Source organism: Drosophila navojoa, chromosome 5 (genome assembly GCF_054131105.1).
Source record: "Drosophila navojoa isolate 15081-1374.11 chromosome 5, UAZ_NAV_1.0, whole genome shotgun sequence".
Classification (NCBI taxonomy): Eukaryota; Metazoa; Arthropoda; class Insecta; order Diptera; family Drosophilidae; genus Drosophila; species Drosophila navojoa.
In genome coordinates, this window is record NC_142893.1 from 8,759,231 (window position 1) to 8,778,765 (window position 19,535).

A 19,535-nucleotide genomic window follows, 5' to 3' on the forward strand; every position below is an offset into this window, starting at 1 on the left:
TATTTTCGGCTGATAAGAATTTAAAACTGCCTCCAATTACTGCTGAGTATTTATTTGCTCAACCATTGTTATCGCAATCAATTTGTATTTACTCAAATGCCATATGAGAACAGCGACTAGCGCTGCCTTATCAAATGCCCTCAACTGTTATCGGTCGCGCTCCAATTTGAGTGGAAAGTGGAAAAGCTCGCTCAGAGCCTTGTCTGGCTCTCGCTCTCGCACGCACGCTCTCTCTCTTTCTCTCTCGCATCAACAGCGCGCTTTAGTGTGTCTCCACAATTTGGGGGTTGGCCGTGAGTTGAGTGCTTCGAATGCCCAAATAACGGCAGAATTGAGTGGCGCAAAAGCATTTCACCAATGCGAGGGGTTGTATTAGTTTGTTTACAACAATTCAGTTTCAGTATCAAATGCGTTGCCCTCGTGGTTAAAGCGCGCTAACGGTCAACTGCTTTAAAACAAAATTCAAAGCAAAATAATAAAGAGAAACGCACACACTTTATATCGCACAGGGCGCACAAATTTGAAAGAAACACGACACAACCAAACATAAACGTAAATCAAACACGAAGTGCCAAGTTCCTCAACTACTAACTGCTCGAGTTGACTTCAAGGAAGCAGCCGACCCGATTTATTAGCCAACGCGTAAGTCTGTTAACCCACTTCCAATAATATGTTTTTAATTTATGTATATGGCTCATAAGGCAAATGTTCTTTTGTTGCTTTGACTTTTTTTTTTTTTTTTTTTTTTAACTGTACTTTGTGTTTTACAATTTATTGCCATGTGTTTAGCTGTCGGTATTGCTTTGACAAGTTCGAAAACAAAACAAAAATCAAAACCCCAAAGAAAAATAAACAAAATCATATATATGTATATATTCAAAGGCAAAAGAAAATAAAAATACCCGTAGCACAACTTGATTAAATACGGCAAGAAACAAAAATTACGAGACTTTTTGGCAAGCGACCAAATCAAATTATAAAAAAATTGTCTGACCCTATAAATACTATATATGTGTATATATATATTTATATATAAATATACAGCAGCGACTGAACCAGAACAAAATACTATATAAATTTTCACTTAAGCATATGCCACACATTAAATAGTTATAATATATGCTAATTCTTTATAGTTTTATCGCTTGCCCGTCTAGACCCAAGCTTTTTTCGAAAATATGTCGAAAATTTATTGTTTCAAAATTTTTGAGATATTTTAAAGTGCTTGACCTGAAGAAACATGTTTGTTTTTGTTCAGAATGCTTAAGTAAATAAACTTTGTTTTTAAAAAAATAAAAAAATATATAATAATATAAACATATATTATTTTCATATTTTAAAAGTAAAATCTTTACAGTACAATAAAGATTCTATGTTTTTTTCTTTTAGCTGGTAGAACAGTTGTTAAAATTATTTATTAATTGACCCTAAGTTAATGAAAGTAATTTAAAGAGCAAATCCCTCAATATTCTGTGATTAAAGCTTGCATTTATCTCTTATATGCGAAAAAAAATAAAACAACTTCCTTTATAATATAAATGCAAGCGTATAACAAATTCCAACGACATTCCAAAGTGTTCGCCTCCCCCAAAAAATAAGAAAAATATGTCCAAGCCGTTGAGAAATTGATGTTATCTTTTGAATTATACAAAAAAAAAAAAAAAAAAAAAAAATACTTATTTGATATTTAAATAATATATTATTTTAATATAAAGTAACATAATCAAATATAACATATATTATTATAATATAATATATAATATAATAATAAATACGACAGGTAAATTTGCGAGTTTAAACTTCTTTATTATCAAATAAATTTTTATGAAAATGTTTTAATTTATTTAAATATTTTACTGACAATGTTATTCACTTTATTATTTATATACATTAAGTTCTTCAGTAGACAGAGCTCTCTTAATCTTATCTAAGCAACTTTGTACAGGTCATGCAATCATTCTAGGCTATCTATATTTATTAAAACTGATAAGCAATTAGATGTTTGTTCGTTTTCCAAGTATTATATTGATTATAGTATATAAAGGGAGATAGCAGTACTTCAAGTTGGACAATTGGAAAATCCCAACAAGCGATTGAAATTTCAGATATAAAATTTCAATTTTCGAAGTGAATTGCTGAAGAGTGTGTCAGGGAAATCGTGACAATTGACCAAATTAGAGATGTGGAGCACGCAGCCGGACGATTTGTAGGTACACAGGATAACACATAGAGGACCTATAGAATGTCACGACTACAAAATGTCGAAAAGACCACAGCAACCAGGCAAAAACTCAGCACGTACGCGATAAAAGCAATGAAAATCCAACTCATGTAGACAACATACAAAGCAAATAGAAATGAGAAATGGGAAAAGGGCGAAAGGAAAATCAGAGCAAAAACTTACACATGGAATTTATTTCAATTGATTGGAGCAAAACTCCCCCCAACGCTGACAAAGAAGGAATTCCAAGAAATCAGGACCAGGGCAGGGACCAAGTCGACGTTCCTCTTAGCCGCCGCCATTGCTTGGGGCCGCATTTAAGTTACGTATACGCCCCCTAAAGCCCAACTGATGCGGGGGCGAGAAAAACTTACACATGGCATTTATATCAATTGCAAACAAACACAAAGAGGGAGCGGACCAAACTCTTGCTAAAGAGTAAATTCCAGTTGCTCCAGCAAGACACCAAGTCCAGCCGTATATTAAAGTTGCGTATACGCCCCCAGAGCCCCACTGATTTCTCTTAGTCAACTCTTGCGATGGTCCCCGCGTTGACCTTCCCTAGAGCTCTGCCCGCCTTCTTTTATATGCTACTCTTTTTGTATCGATTTGATTGGATTTCGTGTTACGAGTTTGTTGTGTTTAACACGCTTCAATAAAGTTCAGCCAAGGGGGAGAGCAAAAAAAAAAAAAAGAAAAGAAAAAGAAAAAGTAAGCTGAATGCCTGTGCCTTAATACGCTGCCCCATTTCCTTCCTTCCGCCGTGGCTCTGCGGCTTGGTCTACTTAATTGAATTCAAATGGATGACAGATGAGAAGGTCATGTGTGTAAGGGTTGTATGTGTGAGTGTGTGTGTGTGTGCATGTGTATGTGTGCGAGCATCAAATAAAATGCAGAGCCGGACAATTGGCAAATACTATTAGTTCGGGTCGAAGGATTCAGACATGATTAGCTGAACTTAGCAAGAGAAATTGGAAAATAATATGGCCAATGTATATAGAATATATGGATTTTTACGAGGAAATAAATCAGAGAGCAGTATTTCGTTTACATACCACCCTAGATAGGAGACTACCAGCTACCAGTTAATTCTATTATTATTATATTATTCTATTTTAGTATCAGAAACAGCTTTGTATGCAATTCTCATTATTTTGATAGGTTTATTTATTATTTGATGGACCTTTAGAGCTGTTGCAGTGAACCGCTAGACAGAGGTATAGTGGACGGTAGAATGAGAAGAGTCAGAAGGCGAGAGAGAGAGAGAGAGAGAGAGAGAGAGAGAGAGAGAGAGAGAGAGAGAGAGGGGGGGAGAGAAAGAGAGAGAGAGAGAAAGAGAGAGACAGAGAGAGAGAAAAAGAGAGAGAGAGTGAGTGAGCCAATGTGGGAATGACAGTAAACGACATTAGGGGAAAACAATAAAAGGGACATGTTGGGAGAGAAAGACAGGGACAGAGAGAGAGACAGTAAAAATCTCACACAAAAGGAAAAACATATGCGAATAGTAAAGCAGATAGATCGAGAGGGAGAGGATAGAGTCTCTGCAAGAGAGAGAGAGAGAGAGAGGGAGATACAAAGAAAGAGAGAACGAAAAAGACAATAAGAGAACAGAAGAAAGAGATGAAGAGGAGGGAAAATAAATAAGTAATAATGAAAATAAATAGGGAAAACTTGGGAAATATAAGAGCTTAATCAAGATCATGTATTAAAAAGCATTACCAAAGTTGCCTAAAACGTAAACTACTTCTAAACACAAGTATTAAATCAACATTGACTTAAAGTTGCATTCCCACAAAAAGTTGTTGAATAGAGGAGCACAGAGTACAGAGCTGCCTTTTGAATAATGGTTTCTGCTGGATAAAATATACGCGCGCAGTCGACCAAAAGGCAGCTGAATGGAAAAACCATTTTTCATGCAATTAAATAAATGAGTGCGCACATATACATGCATATATATGTATGTATGTATGTCTATTGGATTGTGGGTTTCTGGATTGGGGTTTGTGTGGAGAGGGAAGTGGGAAAATGTTCACTTTTCGTTAGCCTAATGAGTCTAGAAGGCAAAAGTAAAAGCGATTTAATCCAAATGCTAAGCGCCCGACGCGCACAAACCAATTAAGTTGAAATGTTCGCCTCGATGATGCTTCAGTAAACAAAGGCAAAGACTGTCCTGGCTGTCTGAATGAGCGAGGACCCGCCCACGCCTCCCACTCCCCACTCCGTTGTAGATAGAATCATAACAATGACAATAAAAACACATCAAAATCAATCTGTCAACAAAGCTGTTTCCCACTCTCTCTCGCTATCTCCCTCTGTCTCTCCTTGTCACTCGAAGTCTTTGTCAAGTGCTGTCAGCCGAAGGACTTTTAACAGCCACGAGGGGGCGTGACTCCCTTAGCGAACGGCAACTGTAGTCGAGACCCTTGACTCATTGAATCTTTCAAGCATTTAAATGCAAAATGTACTTTGACTTGAGTCTATATAGATGCCATTATCATTAGCACACCGTCAGCAGCAAGAATAAAATAAATAAACAACAGCAGAGCATCGTCAGCATCAGCTGCGTCAAAGGAAACAGCATGCCGGATCTCATTTTATTACAAGAGGAAAGGCAAACAGCAAAATGGCGCCAACATTGTGTCAGGGCTTAACGCCGAGCGGGAGTGAGCGAGAAAGAGAGAGAGAGAGAGGGAGAGAGAACTGGCAGCTATGGCAGCCCTTAGGCAACGCAGCTTGTTGCTACTGCACTCCAGCCAGGCGGCAAACACCATAATGATAATCATGATGATGATGATGATGATGATGCTGTGCGGCAGCTGCCGAGCTGGCTTCCTGCCAACAATTTAGTTTGCTGTCTGTTTGCTTTTCATTCAACGGCTGAACTGGATGTGGCGCGGCGCTGGGCGGCGCAACGGGGCGTATGCGTATTGTTCCGTGCCAGGCATGCCGCAGGGGCTGCCAGATTAGCTGTGTGTGCTGTCGCAACAACAACAGCAACAGCAACATCAACAGCAACAACAACAGCAACAGATTTCAGCTCTGCTGCAGTGTGCAGCATATGTAAGGAATTATCTTGCATTTTGCAGCATTTCATTTTAATTGAGCTTTAAGCTCTTCCACTCCCATTTGCCACTTTGCACTAGTTTTGTTTCGTTTTATCCCCACTGCTTCTGTAACATTTCCATTTGCATTTTAAGTCCCATTTGGTTATTTTTTTGCCACTAAATGCAAATGCGACAATGAATACGTCGTGCAGATGCCGCACAAAATTTATGCAATTTATGCAGTGTGTGTTAAACGATATTTATAGAGTTGTATATCTATCTCGCTCTGACTCTCTCTCTCATCGGGATGATCCAATAAATTGCGAGCTGTAAATGCACAAAATTTAAAATGCGAACAAGCGCAGCAAATGCCTTTAATCAAGGGTATAAACGGGGTAGTTTGATTCTAAGTGAATATAATGTGAATTTATAAATATGAATATATTTTTTATGGCTAGCTATGAGTATAGTTAGTTAAAGTATTGTACATGTTGTAGTCAATCTGCTTTTTAAAATATTAATAGAGTTGGAAATAATAAATTATAGAAATAATATATATTTAGTTCTACAATGTAGACATTTTAGACATTTTTGTTGATTCATGACTTTCCCATATGCATTATAAGATATTAAATTTATGGCATGCCAGCTTTGTTTTAAAGTCATTGAAGAAAATCTATAGACTATTCAAGGGTTTTCCATGAGCATATGAAATGTTATAAGAAAAAAATATTCTGCTTAGCTTATACAAAATATTATCTACATATATGATATGGTTATCCTCTGGTAAAATCTTAATTGTATAAAAATGCTATTACTTATGTAAAAGTAATATAATATTACCATATAAAAAGAATAATTCTATATAGAGTATAAGCATACACATATGTAAGTCAGCTGTGATCTATAATAATCTATCATTTATACTATATAATGCCAGCTTATCTCTCTAATATCATGTATACTATATGGCAGAGGCTTACACCCTAGATATCTTCTATACTATAGACCTAGTGTAAGGTTATCCCACAGCAATTTGTTGTTGTAATGGTGCGCATTGAGAGATGACACACTTTCCAAACACCCCAGCCAAATTGTTTTGTTTATGAAAACCCAGGCAAACAGACAGAAAGATACGATATATACATATATACATATATGTATATTCATATAGATAGATATCCATATATTTACATACATCTACTATCATCAGACTGATATTATGGGTGCAATTTAATAAACAAGCAGAGCTAATGAATCTTTATTGCCTTCCATGAGCCCAGCAAATTGTAGAGTAGGCAAATTTGAGTTGGATTTCATTTGGGCGGGGGAGTCGCCAGCCTCCACTCTAAGCACTCTTAAGTAGTCCATTGATCAAGATAATATAATAGTTTATATAGTTCGGCCCCGCTGTTTGTTGTTGCTGTTGTTGTTGTTATTGTTGAAAACGTGCTGCTTTATGGCATTGATGCGAGATAAAAGCGCCTTAATGTCTTTAGAATGTAGCATTAATTTCGCAAAAGCGCAAATCAAATAAATAAAATAGACTTCAATAAAATAAAATAAAATAACACAAAATAACGATACCTAGAATACATTAAACTCTGACAAAGCTTTGGCTCTGTGGCGGTTGCCAACTGAGTTTCGCTTTAATTGTAGCTTGGATTAAAGATCCGGTCGACTGTAGAATGCTCGCCAGGCGAACGGACGGACGGACTTTAGGATGAGCGCTTTGCCTGGATAGACAAACGAACAGAAGAACAAGTGGACAACAAACATACAAGACGAATGGAAAGACAGACGGAGGACGGAGCACAGACTGCCATTAAAAGACAGAAGGAGGAAGAAGGAAGGAGATAAGGAGGCACGGATAGATAGACAATCAGGCCACAGGATGGACAGAGAAAAGGATGCCATAAAGGGTACAATAGGATACAGTAGAATGCTACATCATAGATTCATCACTTGGCAGACAAATGGCAGAGCATATGGAAAAACTGCTAGCAGAAAAACCAATATACTCGCTTCGTTCGATCAACGTGCATCAGAAAACACCCACAGCCGGGTGGGCTGCGGCTGATAAGGCGCAATTTGAAGTCATTGAATTGAAATTAAAATAAAAAAAAAAGAAGCAAAAACGAAACCTGGCCACGGGTAACTGGAAAAGCTGGCAGAGAGCAGTGGGGCGACGGCGGTGACGTGTGGCATGCGACAACGCGACGTCGCCGACATTGGCTTTCAATTTCAAGTCACGTTCAAGCATTAAATGTTGACTTAAAGCCAGCCACACGACCAACTCGGAGTCGGACTTCAGCTCAGCTTAGCTCAGCTCAGCTGAGCGCCAACCGGCCGTGGGCCATTTGTCCACCCGTTGCCACCCGTCGGCGTCGTCGTCGTCGTCGTCGTCGTCATCGTAGTAGTTTGTTTGTGGGGTCAAATCAATTCCGCTTTGTCAAGCACAAGCAAACACGGACACACAAACAGGCAGAGAGAGAGAGACAGGGAGAAGGAGTGGTAGAAGGGGAGAGAGAGACAGAGACATACACAATTACACACCTGTCGGAAAAGCCAACACAATTTGTTACCGAACTTATTTCTAATAAACAATGTAAAGCCTCTGTTATAAATTTTAATAAACACCGTGTATATATACAATAAATTATATAACAAATATATACTATGTGTAACCACAAGCGAGGGTAGTCTAATAAGTTAATGATATATTCTATATATTGTATAAAATATATAATTTCTAACAAGTCAAGTCTTATCTAGAATGACGCGAATTTAGTGGTAAAATCAGTCTGACTAATAAATAATATCAATTTGTTTTTCCTTTTTTTTACATTTTTCCCATCATCTATCATTACGTTCCCAATTCTTCTCAAATGACCCTAGCATATTCACCTTTATTTAAATGGCTACACGTGGACTACCCTCTACCTAAGTATGCCTAATTGTAAAGGTAGCTTGGCACAGAAATATTTCAGTGAGTTTCTATTTGCAGCGCTATCAACTTTTTCTCTATGCAATCAATTTTAATGGGTATTTCCTTATAAGCGATACGCTCACCTCACGCCCTTTTACTTGTCATTACTGATTTATTGCACATTTGCATTCGAAATGTTTAATTTATGACAACTACAACTAATTGGGATTCAGTTTCAGTTTCAGTTAGAGCAATATGGAAATCGTCAATTACGCAAATCCAAAGTATTCATGACTTTAACAGTGCTCTATAATGTGAAAACTGCTCGCTGTGTACTGCTAACAGCAGCTTAACATTATATGAGCTAGACTTGGTTGTATAACATCAGGAGTAGAAGAAAGCAATGCAATTGCTATAACAGTTCACATAATATAATTGCACATCTAACATAACCATTAATATCGTATAACACTTCTGCTTAGTATGGTCATTAGTATAACAGCTTACTCCTCCTCTGTATAACAGCTTACTATTTTTAGTACAATACAAAGTAAGCTATGATTATGTTATATAACAGTTTACTAATTATAACTGTGCATATAATATAATAATAAATGTTCATCAGTGTTAATCAGTAAACTGTAATCACGCTCAGCAAAGTTCTAAAGTATTATACAACTGTGACGAATATGATACGTATACAAATATTTGATTTAAGGGTGTACTTTTGACAGCTTATTAACATGTACATATAATAATATATATTTATATAACACCTATATTGAATATTTCATATTTAACATATGTTAATTATAACACTGTTAAAAGTCGACAAACATTTTCAGTTAAGCAGTTGTTCAATTTCGCACAGACCTATATAGTATTTTCATTTTCCAATATCTCATTCTCTGTTAGCGTATTTTCATGTCGTTTCACTTAAGCTTAAACTGTTCTTTGTAGAGTTATGGATAAACACATTGTAAGCTGAAAATGTCATAAATATTTTCCATACGTATTAATTATATATTTGGTATAATATATGGAGAGCTTACAACAAGATCATTGGGCACATGTGATATATTCAATAGATCGTGTCATAATTCACTTGTTCTTCTAGCTTGGGATTTGCATATGAAATATATTTGTTGCACTGCGCTTATATTTATATTAATTACACATAGTTAGAAACTCAACACAATTTAATTACAGTTTAACCTGGCCGGCACTAAATTAATATTAATTTCATACTAAACTTTACCTTGAATCGTTTAAGCATTTTTTATTAAATAAAAGCCAGGTAGGTGTGTAGCCCAGGTGCGCTTAGAATCAATCACAGTAAAGTTTCTACACTTAACTGAAATGAAAAAAGTCTTTTTGCGAATGCAAAGCAGTTCTAAGACCTTTGGCTAAGACACAGCTATAATTACATCCAGCAAGCGGGACTAGAACTATTATTTCTTGAGGCTGTACTGAGACTTGGACTTATATGCTATATAAGATGTGAATTAAAACTTAAAATATAAATAGAAAACTATGCATAAATAGAGATATGAACAGAAAAGACAGCAAGGAAGGCAGGAGTAGGCAAGGAATTGAAGAAAAGTTAGGAAAATTGAAAAGATGTAGAAACAAGTCGAAAGGGGGAAGAGGCCATGAGACAAGAATAGGTCAGAGGGAAGGATAAGAGAAAAGAATATCAAGTAAAGTATAAGAAATGAGCTGCAAAAATGGATATAATATATGAAAAGTAAAGTGACAAGAAATAGTAATATTAAAAAAAGGAAACGGGGAACAGATATGAGAACAAATAATGTATTACCCTTACATGACAAGTTAATAAAAGCAAAGAGTAAAATGAAATGAGAAGAAAAGTTAAGATAAGATAAAAGAACTAAACATAGCTCGAAACAACGCGAAAATACAAGAGACAAACGACAAGAGAGAGAGAGAGAGAGAGAGAGAGAGAGAGAAAGAGATAGAGAGAGAGAGAGAAAAGTATAGGCACGAGAAGAGAAAACAATCGGACAAAACTAGAAGAAGCAGAAGTAAATTCATTTCCTCAGAAAACTCCATCACACTTTGGTTTGTTAATTTGACAACCATTAACACTAATGGATTGCACATTAATTCTCCAGTTGCCGCAAATAAATCTATATACATGCGAGTATTAAATGGTCGTCGAATATCTATATCACAATTGGCGTGCAATTCAAATTCAAATGCAAAAATAAATCGCAGCAAATGCTCAGTTTGAGAGCCGTTAATGTCTTTATAATTATCGATATGCAAACAAAATAGCGACGGCGACACGATCATTAAAAGTCATTAAACGTGCACTAAAAACTCACTCATGCAGCTAAAAAAGTCGAATGAAAAAATAAATAAAAGCAAAAACAAAAAAAAAAAACAAAAAAAATGAAAATGAAATACTGAAAATGAATTTTAATAGAGACGTGTTTCTAGCTGTGCCTTATAATTAATTGAAATTCACTAAACATTATGAATTGCGAGTCGCAAGACATGTACAGTGAATACAGCGAACAGCGACAAGAGACAAGAGACAAGAGACATGTGAACAGAGAACACATGTAAATTGTCAATTAGTCTGTTTATAATGACAGAGCTTGAGCGTTGAACGATCTTTCAACACATGGCACCAAATATTTCGGGCCAATAAAAATGCATAGCAAAGTGGATGCAATCAAGCGTATCGAAGATGAAATACCCTGGAATATAAGAAATATTATATACGATCGACAAAGGTTTATTGCCAGGATTTTTAATATACAAAAATTTCTATTTTTAATGTACAAATATTGCTAGCCTATAGATAATCTATTATTATAGTTTTAGTAATATAGGGAAATTATATAATTAATAATTAAATATATACATAATTTTTGTACAAATATTGCTAGCCTATAGATATTCTAATATTATAGTTTTATTAAAATAGGGAAATTATATAATTAATAATTAAATATATAAATAATTAATAATTAAATATATAAATAATTTTTATACAAATTATTATCGCTATACTCTCTGAACATACCTCGTATACGTTAATTCTATGAGATAGTATGGTCATACTCTTTTATATTTAAATATAGTTAGACTTAGAACTTCAAGAAAACTTACAAAAAAAAACCGACTCAGCTTTCCTAACTCTTCTAGTTCTTATATAGACATCTATTCATATATTTTCATTTTCATATTTTTGTAACTCAATCATAATACCCCATTCCAATAAGGTATATGCAATCCATTTTATTGCCATCATGCTGAAGTTTTGGAGGAGTTACAGCTCGTTAGCCAGATGACATGACAAAAATTAAAGCAAACAGACACACAGACACACACACACACACTTGCGCACAGCAAATCAAGCGGAAATTTGAAATGAAAATGAAATATGCAAAATCGAGAAAAAACAAACGAAATAAATTTGCATGCAATTCATTTGAAACAATGCAACAATCGAAACTTTCGAAAGCCAAATACAAATTGCAAATTCACAAGGTGCTCAAAAAAGTGGAAAATAAAAACGCCAGATTGAGCATATATCTCCGCGATGCGAGTTTGATAGCGTAATTAGAATGAAATTACCTGAACTTGAGCCAATTAGCGTAATTTCAAATTAACTTTTATGCTTTGTTCTAATCTCATTTGAATTTCGCAACTGAAATAAAAACCGAAATCTAACCAAACTACCTAATTTGCTTATCATATCTGAATAATTTTATGCACTATGCTGACGACAGTTCTGATCAAAGACAAATCCAGTTGGCCAAACAGTAAATTCAACAGGTGCAAATAAATATATAACAGCAAATTCTTGTTTCTATAACTGCTTATCTCTATGTCGCAAAAAACAAAGCCAAAAGTTATCAGAGGCCAGTCTACGAAATGCTTAACTCGTTTTTCGCGAACACAAGCCTAGATTTACCAATTCTTATTAGCAGTAGATATATATATGAATTCTTCTGGATTTGCTTGAATCTCTTTAACACTCTATAATTTGATCAGCTCTGTCAAATAACCGAACTATCAACATATATATAGATATCTACAATCTAAGCTTGGGTAAAATATTAGGGGATTTTCAGTTTGAAAACTAAAATGAAATAACGTGAACTTGAGCCACATTTGATGAGAACAACTATCGGAGATAATTACAGGTATTACGCAGGCTAAACAAACTGACTTGGAAATTTAATATTTAATGCATACGCAATAAGCATACGCACTGTTAGCCAATAAAAAAATAAAAAAAAAAAAAAATTAAAATAAAGTATGACAAAAAATATGAATAATTTGCGGTCATATGCATGACGTTCCAAAACAGTAAAAAGTGCTGCAATCACATTGCCTTAATTAATGAAAACCTGTGATGAATTTATAAATACGCATTTAACACCTGCAATTGACCACAACAAAGCGAATGATTCCAAAAAGTAAACAACAATAAAACAAAATTCAAAAGACAATTGAAAAATCAACAACAGCTGTTGTGCAGCAAAAAGAAGGCTTGGCTCATAGAGATTATACATTAAGCTCCTTCAGAATGTCAGTTAAGAACTTCCAAAAAGTTCACAGCCCTCGATCAAGGGTAGCCAAATATATGCATATAAGCATATATATGTATTTATTATATATAAACTTATACTATGTATATATCAAAAACAGGTTCACAGTTAACCGCAAGTCAACCAACAGTTATTTTCCAATGTGACTAAGCATTAACAGCCTATAGATTTTAAGTAGAAATATGTATATGCCGCAAAAGGTAAACAAAACTAAAAAAAAAAAATCATTATTAATAATAACAGAAAAAAAAAACTATTAAAAAAACCCCTTACTCATCAACGACAATTTTCCATAATAAACAAGTTGATTTGTGAAAAATCATAAAACTAACAAAATATAAAAGTAAAATCATTTAATTCGCGATATTCATAAATTTTTGGAGACCTCTATTGATGATGCGAGAGCGTGCGCCAGCCAGTGTAAACAAAGCTCGAGAACGCAAACAACGCTAGCAAAAACAAAACAAAAAAGTAAACAAAATAATCAAAAATAAAAAAGAGAAACAAAAACAAAACAGCGAAAAAAAGAGTTGGCAGTTTGTTTTTCTTTCGGCCTTTTTTCTTTTTTGCCGGCGTCGTCAATGCAAACACACCCAACGCAACGCAACGCAACGCAACGCGACCTCCGCCTCCACCTTCATAGCTCGACAATTATGTGTGTGTGTGTGTGCGTGTGTGTGTCGCATTGAGAAGCCTCACACTCGGCGTGCTGTGTGTGTGTGTGTGTGTGTTGGTATGTCTGCGAGAGTATTTGCTTAACAGTCAGTCGATCTAGATAACTCTTCACTCATTGACAGGCGGCAAATATTTGCGGTATTTGCAAGTGAAGAGCTGCTTAAAGTCAAAGAGAGCGCAGAGTGGGCAGGGAAACCAAAAAAGCTCTTTACATGAGTGCAATGCATTGCGGTTTTGCACTGAACTGTTAATAATCGGAATACGCGTTAAATTTCAAGAGACTTTGATAATTTAAAGAGAGCGTAAATAAGGAGCGGAAAGCATTGAACTTTCCAGTATTCTTTGTGCATTTATATACTCTTTCATTAGCCACCACTGAAGCTCTGCAAATAACTGTTCAACGGCTAGCAACCGATAGGCACTGAGAGAGCGTATGACCGCAGAGAGGGCGAGAGGCTACTTTTTACATTGACATAACATATGCCGATAGAAATTTTAATTATTCACCGCTTTCCCTCTTTAAATTTAATTGCTGAACTTCTGCTGAAAATGAATAATCTAATGTACAATAATTAAAATGTTGTCAAATGACAAATCAAAAAACACTTGCCTGATTCATAAGTAAAGTTAATGAAATTATATGACACTTTTTAATTAGTTAAGTACACCGTCAAAACTTCAAACCACTGATTTGCGAAAAGCGGAAACACACTGCTCCAATTTGACCTCTCCCATTCAGCCCAACTCCAAAACAGGCAAGGCAGCCGGAAAGCAGCGGCAACTGTGAGTGAGCGACCGACAGCTTGTGACAACTTGTCACGATGTCAAAGCGCAATTCCCTTCTCTGTTGGGATCAGCTGCTGCTGAGAGTGCGAATAAAGAGGGAGTGGGAAGGAGAGCGACCTTTCCTTCACTCACACATACACATATACAGCTGTTGTTTGTCTAATCCGCTCGTGTGGAGCCGCAGCCAATGCAAATGTTGCCTCTGCCTACCACCATCATCTGCACACACATTTAAAAGCAACGTCAGCGTCGCTGCCGGCGTCGCGTCGTGTCGCTGCTGCTGCGACGTTAGTTGCTCGTTGCTTGTGATTCGTGATTCGTGAACAGTCGCGATCGGCAGCAGGCAAACAACGGAACTGAATTCAGTTGTCGACGCTGGCGCGCCTGCCAGAAAGAGATTGAAATTTCGCTGTCCTACGCTGCGCCTTCAGTCGCTGCTGCTCTTATGTGCTCTCTCATACGCTCTCGTGCACGCTCTCGTTTTGGCTGCTGCCTTGTCCGGTTCGGGTTCAGGTTCAGCACACACGGCGTATACGTTAACCCAACCCCATATGTATATAAAGTGCAAACAGCTGCGATGCTAAAGCATTCATTGTTTGCACTAGGGAAGAGCTGAAGCTCGCTGAAAACAACTCAAGCAACGCGATCGAAAAACCAGCCGCAAGGATAAACATTTTTATAAACATTATTTATCTTCACAACGAATCACATTTTGTGTTTTTTGCCCTTTGCAATCATGTGTGTGTGACTGTATAATAAATTACCATTATTTGCAACTGTCATAAGGTGCAAAAGTGTATGTGCGCAAAATCAAAAGAAAAATAAATAATAAAAAACAAAAAAACAAAAGCAACAATAATAAATATAAATACGTTGGCAAATAAACATATGCCAAACAACAACAGAAAATACCTTAGAAACGCGCGCGCCAAAAAGCAAAAACAATATTGTTAAACAAAATACATATATTATATATAGTAAATATATGTATGTATATATGATAGCGATTTTCCTATACGTTTTTTAATAACATTTTCTCACGCCTCAGACAAAAGTCTATAAAAAAAAAACATAAGTAAAATAATAATAAAGAAATGGAGGTAGAAAAAATGCGCGAGCAGCCACAGCTGCAAAGCAAATGCCGCATCCTTGACTCCAGATGTGCGGTAAGTGTATACCATAGCTATGTAATGCCTATGTAGTCTAGTAGTGGTTGATCGACCGTTTCCATAAACACTTTCGTAAACATTTGCCATTTGCGTGGGGTATGTACCTCCGAATCCGTAGGATTGAGTGGCTCTATAAATACTATAGCGAAGGAGGAAGACTGCGTGCCATTAATAGATCGAATAGGTCGAGCCAAGATATTGATTAATTAGCCCAAGTGTAAACATTTGCCGAAATATATGTATGTCTAGCTACATCAATTTATAAAGGGGCCTGTGCTTTGATAGCTCTTCAAATGGGTGCTTAAAATGCAATTACAATATATGGCAAACAAACAAGAAAAAGAAGGAAATATTTAAATTAAAGATTTAGGAATTTATAGACGATATATATAAGTGCTACATTTTTAGTAGATTCTATTGTACCACTCATGTGTAGTTTACGTATTTTGATTGTTAAATGAATAAAAAGAAATACTTAAACGTTCAAAACAACTTTAATGCTATTCAAAACAATAAAGAGAATTTTTGGCTAAATTATAAAATAATTAAAAACAATAATAAAGCTTTATATATACATTTAAAAACAAAATTTCCAAAAATATAATAAGAATATAATTATGTAGAGTTCTAAAAACTTTTGAATATAATCACGAAGCAAGAATTATAATAGGGGCGTGGCAAGTCGAAAAAAAAAAAAAAACATTTTTCGAAGTCTCAGAAACCATGATAATACTTTTAGTTCTTTATGAAAATTGTTAAATTAAACTTCCCATTGTAATATCCATAGCTTATATAAGTTCGCTGATTTATCCCAAAAACTTTTCGCACATATAGAAAAATCTAAAAATTTCGATTAGAACTGTAGAAGAAAAGAAAAAGGAAAACATTTGTTCAGCCGTTGCCTTCAAGTAAAAGAATTAATTATTAAACCATAATTTATGCGAGTTGTCAGAAGTGTACATGAAAAGCAAATGAAAATACAGCTATGGCAATGAAAAAAGAAAACTGAAAATTGAAAATGGAAAATTGGAAATGCAAGTGAAAATTGTTGTCGTCGTCATCGTCAGCGCGTAGTTGCTGTCGGCTCGCGCACATGTGCTTCAAATTAAAATGTCTAGCTTTCATCTAAGAGCAATAAATAACCATAATAAATCCAAACACATATACATATGTATGTGCATTTGTATACATATGTGTGAATGTATATATTATGAGTATATATGTATTTGTAACTTGTTTCGTCTATTCCACAGCTGAACGATTTATATCCGATCACCCGCTTGACACAGAAATTGGACGTGCTTAATATGTCGTCGTCGTCGCCAAAAATTGATAAGGACTGCCCCTATACTATAGAGCTGGTCCAGCCAGAAGACACAGAGGCAGTTCTAGCCATGCTAAAGACTTTTTTCTTTAAGGTAATATATTTAAAAATAATATGCTATTGTTATTTTTATATCGTGTCCCCTTTTTTTATTCTGTCTATTAATTATTTACTTTTCTTTAATTAATCACAGTTCTAAAAAAAATTCGTATTTTTAAACTAATTTTTTATTCAAATAAATTTGCAAGTTTTTGCTCTTCTAATGACTCTTAATAAATTGATAAATTATTTGTTTATTTTATTTGCCACTCTCCGCTCGAAGCGAGACTCAAAACATAGCAGAAATCTTATAAATAAAGCATTGGAATAATTAATGAGCCTTAGTTAACAAGATTTGCTTAATTAATTGCACCAAAACTGGATTTTATGCATTAAATCAACATTTTTATGGTGTCTCAAACCTTTTTATCCTTGCAATGACTAACGAATGAATAAAAACCCAAAAAAAAAAAAAACCCTCAGCTAGGTTTAGCTTAAGACTGAATCGAAGTTATCTGCCAAAAACCAGTTGGAGAAACTGTCATTTGGCTTTGTAGATCACGACTGGATATCTTTAATTGGCTAACATTTCACTGCAGGCTATCATATATTACATATATACATATATAAATATAACCTGTGTCGATCTTATCGTATGACACCTTTTGAGTCCAGTTGGTGAGGCCAAAAATCTGTATTGAATTGCAATTAATTTTAAAAGCGTGATATATATGTATGTGCTTATATGTATATAAATATACATATATATTATATACATATATGTATGTAAGCAAACCTGACTGACTGACTGAGCTCCGGTTCCGTTTTGCATTTGCCATAAATTATGCATAATCTTTGATTAAAACGTGTAAAAGTAATTTGGTTGGTGTAGCTTGACTAAGAATTACCCTAAAATAGGCGCTAAATAAAATAAATTGATCATAGACACTTGGTTGTGACAGAAGTTAATAATATTTTCTCGCCTTAAATACCCTAAGATGTTTTTGATGAAATATTTACAAGCTAATGTTCTGCTACTTTTTGAGCAGCTATAAATATTTTTAATATTTCAAACGTCAACCTGTGCCACATGTTGTCAGAAAAGCATTAAACCACTTGTAAAACATTTTCAGGGTATATAATAAATGCAGATAATAGATTACAAATGCGTGCACATAAATCATTTTCGAGTAATTCTAATGTCTCTGATGTCACGTAATTGCTTGAATAATTTGTACAGATTGTTCAATTTAAGTTGTGTGCATACAATTAAATTAATAGATCTTGATATGATATGATTTGAATGATATCGATATTTACATAATATTATACAGATATTTATCCCTTATACTTATAATCTTTACTCATTTTTGTTTTCTTTTCCATTCGCAGGATGAGCCACTAAATACATATCTAGACCTCGGCGAGTGCAAAGAGCTAGAAGAGTACTCAGTGAAGCCTATCAAGGACAATTGCTCATATAAGGCAGTCAACAATAAGGGCGAAATTATCGGTGTCTATATCAATGGTCTAATGAAGAGACCTGTAAGTTCACATGAGAAATAGATTTATATATAATGGCAATAATAAGTTTCCCCTGCAGTCCCCAACAGATACTGTTGAGAAGTCAACCTGCCTACATCCGAAATTCCAAAAAATACTCAATCTAATGGATCACATAGAGGAAAACTTTAACATCTTTGATCTGTATCCGAATGAGGATGTTATCCTGGATGGCAAAATTCTCTCTGTGGATAGCAACTACCGGGGTCTGGGCATTGCGGGCCGCCTCACCGAACGCGCCTATGAGTATATGCGTCTCAATAACATATCCGTTTATCATGTGATGTGCTCCAGTCACTATTCGGCCCGCGTCATGGAGAAACTGGGCTTCCATGAGGTCTACAAACTAAACTATGCCGACTACAAGGTAGACGGTGTAACCGTCTTTCAGCCAGCCCTTCCACATGTGGCTGCACGGATACTGGTCAAGGAGGTGGACAAGAGCAAGTCGACATTGTAATTAGCTTGAACTAGTTGCGAGAGCAATTTTTTGCATTTTTAATAGAAAATATGTGATTTTTAGTTTGTAGTGTGTTCGGTGGTGGGCTTCGAGAATCGTGAATTCATTTCATTCAATTTTCTGTTAAACCTAGTAGAAGAATTAACTAAGTACAATTTTTAATAAAATTATATATAAAAATAAATAAATATATAAATTTAAATGTAATTATAACTCGCACGTTCGCGATGTTAATTTTAAGTGTTCCGTTTTTTGCTCAAGCATTGCTAAATGTGAAAATAAATAAATGAAAAGAAAAACTTGTTTTATGTATAGCGAAAACATGATCAATAAATAAATAAACAAAGAGTAATTAGCAGAAATTCTTAATTCAATTTCAGTCAATTGAAAAAGTAAAACTTTTGCAAACTCAAAAGTTGATAAAACAAAAGATTTGTTTGTAAATTTAAAAATATATTTATTAAAAAAAATAATTTGTGGTAGATCCCACTACCCATGCTTTTTGCAGCACATATTTAAATCAATTTGCTGCAATAGTAAATTATAATTATTTGCATAGAAAATGTGGTAAATTAGCAAAATAAATATATATATGTCTAAAAGTGATTATTTTTTAATGTTTTGTTTTTAATTGCAAATTAATTTATCACAAAATATACATTATAAAATTATATAGAACTATATTCGAGAAATTCATACTACGGCGCCTCCTGAATTTCGCAATAACTACATGATT

General features: G+C 34.9%; 1 protein-coding gene across 2 annotated transcripts; it reads left to right on the top strand.

Annotated features, from left to right (window-relative positions):
* Positions 1-400: 400 nt before the first annotated feature.
* speck (GNAT family N-acetyltransferase speck) lies at positions 401-19,120 on the top strand. Of its 2 annotated transcripts, none has more exons than XM_018104869.3 (4): positions 401-642; positions 16,667-16,831; positions 18,169-18,321; positions 18,380-19,120. In XM_018104869.3, the coding sequence occupies exons 2-4, from the start codon at positions 16,721-16,723 to the stop codon at positions 18,797-18,799; spliced, it is 684 nt and encodes a 227-aa protein (XP_017960358.1). In that variant the 5' UTR covers positions 401-642; positions 16,667-16,720; the 3' UTR covers positions 18,800-19,120. The 2 variants fall into 2 exon arrangements, with proteins under 2 accessions (XP_017960358.1, XP_017960357.1); XM_018104868.3 differs by lacking the exon at positions 401-642 and adding an exon at positions 14,639-15,410.
* Positions 19,121-19,535: the final 415 nt, after the last annotated feature.

Coding starts and splice junctions, on each gene's coding strand:
- speck (XM_018104868.3), top strand. CDS start 15,339: ATGGAGGTAGAAAAAATGCGCGAGCAGCCACAGCTGCAAAGCAAATGC. Junction 15,411..16,666: donor TCCTTGACTCCAGATGTGCG/GTAAGTGTATAC, acceptor TCTATTCCACAG/CTGAACGATTTATATCCGAT. Junction 18,322..18,379: donor ATGGTCTAATGAAGAGACCT/GTAAGTTCACAT, acceptor TTTCCCCTGCAG/TCCCCAACAGATACTGTTGA.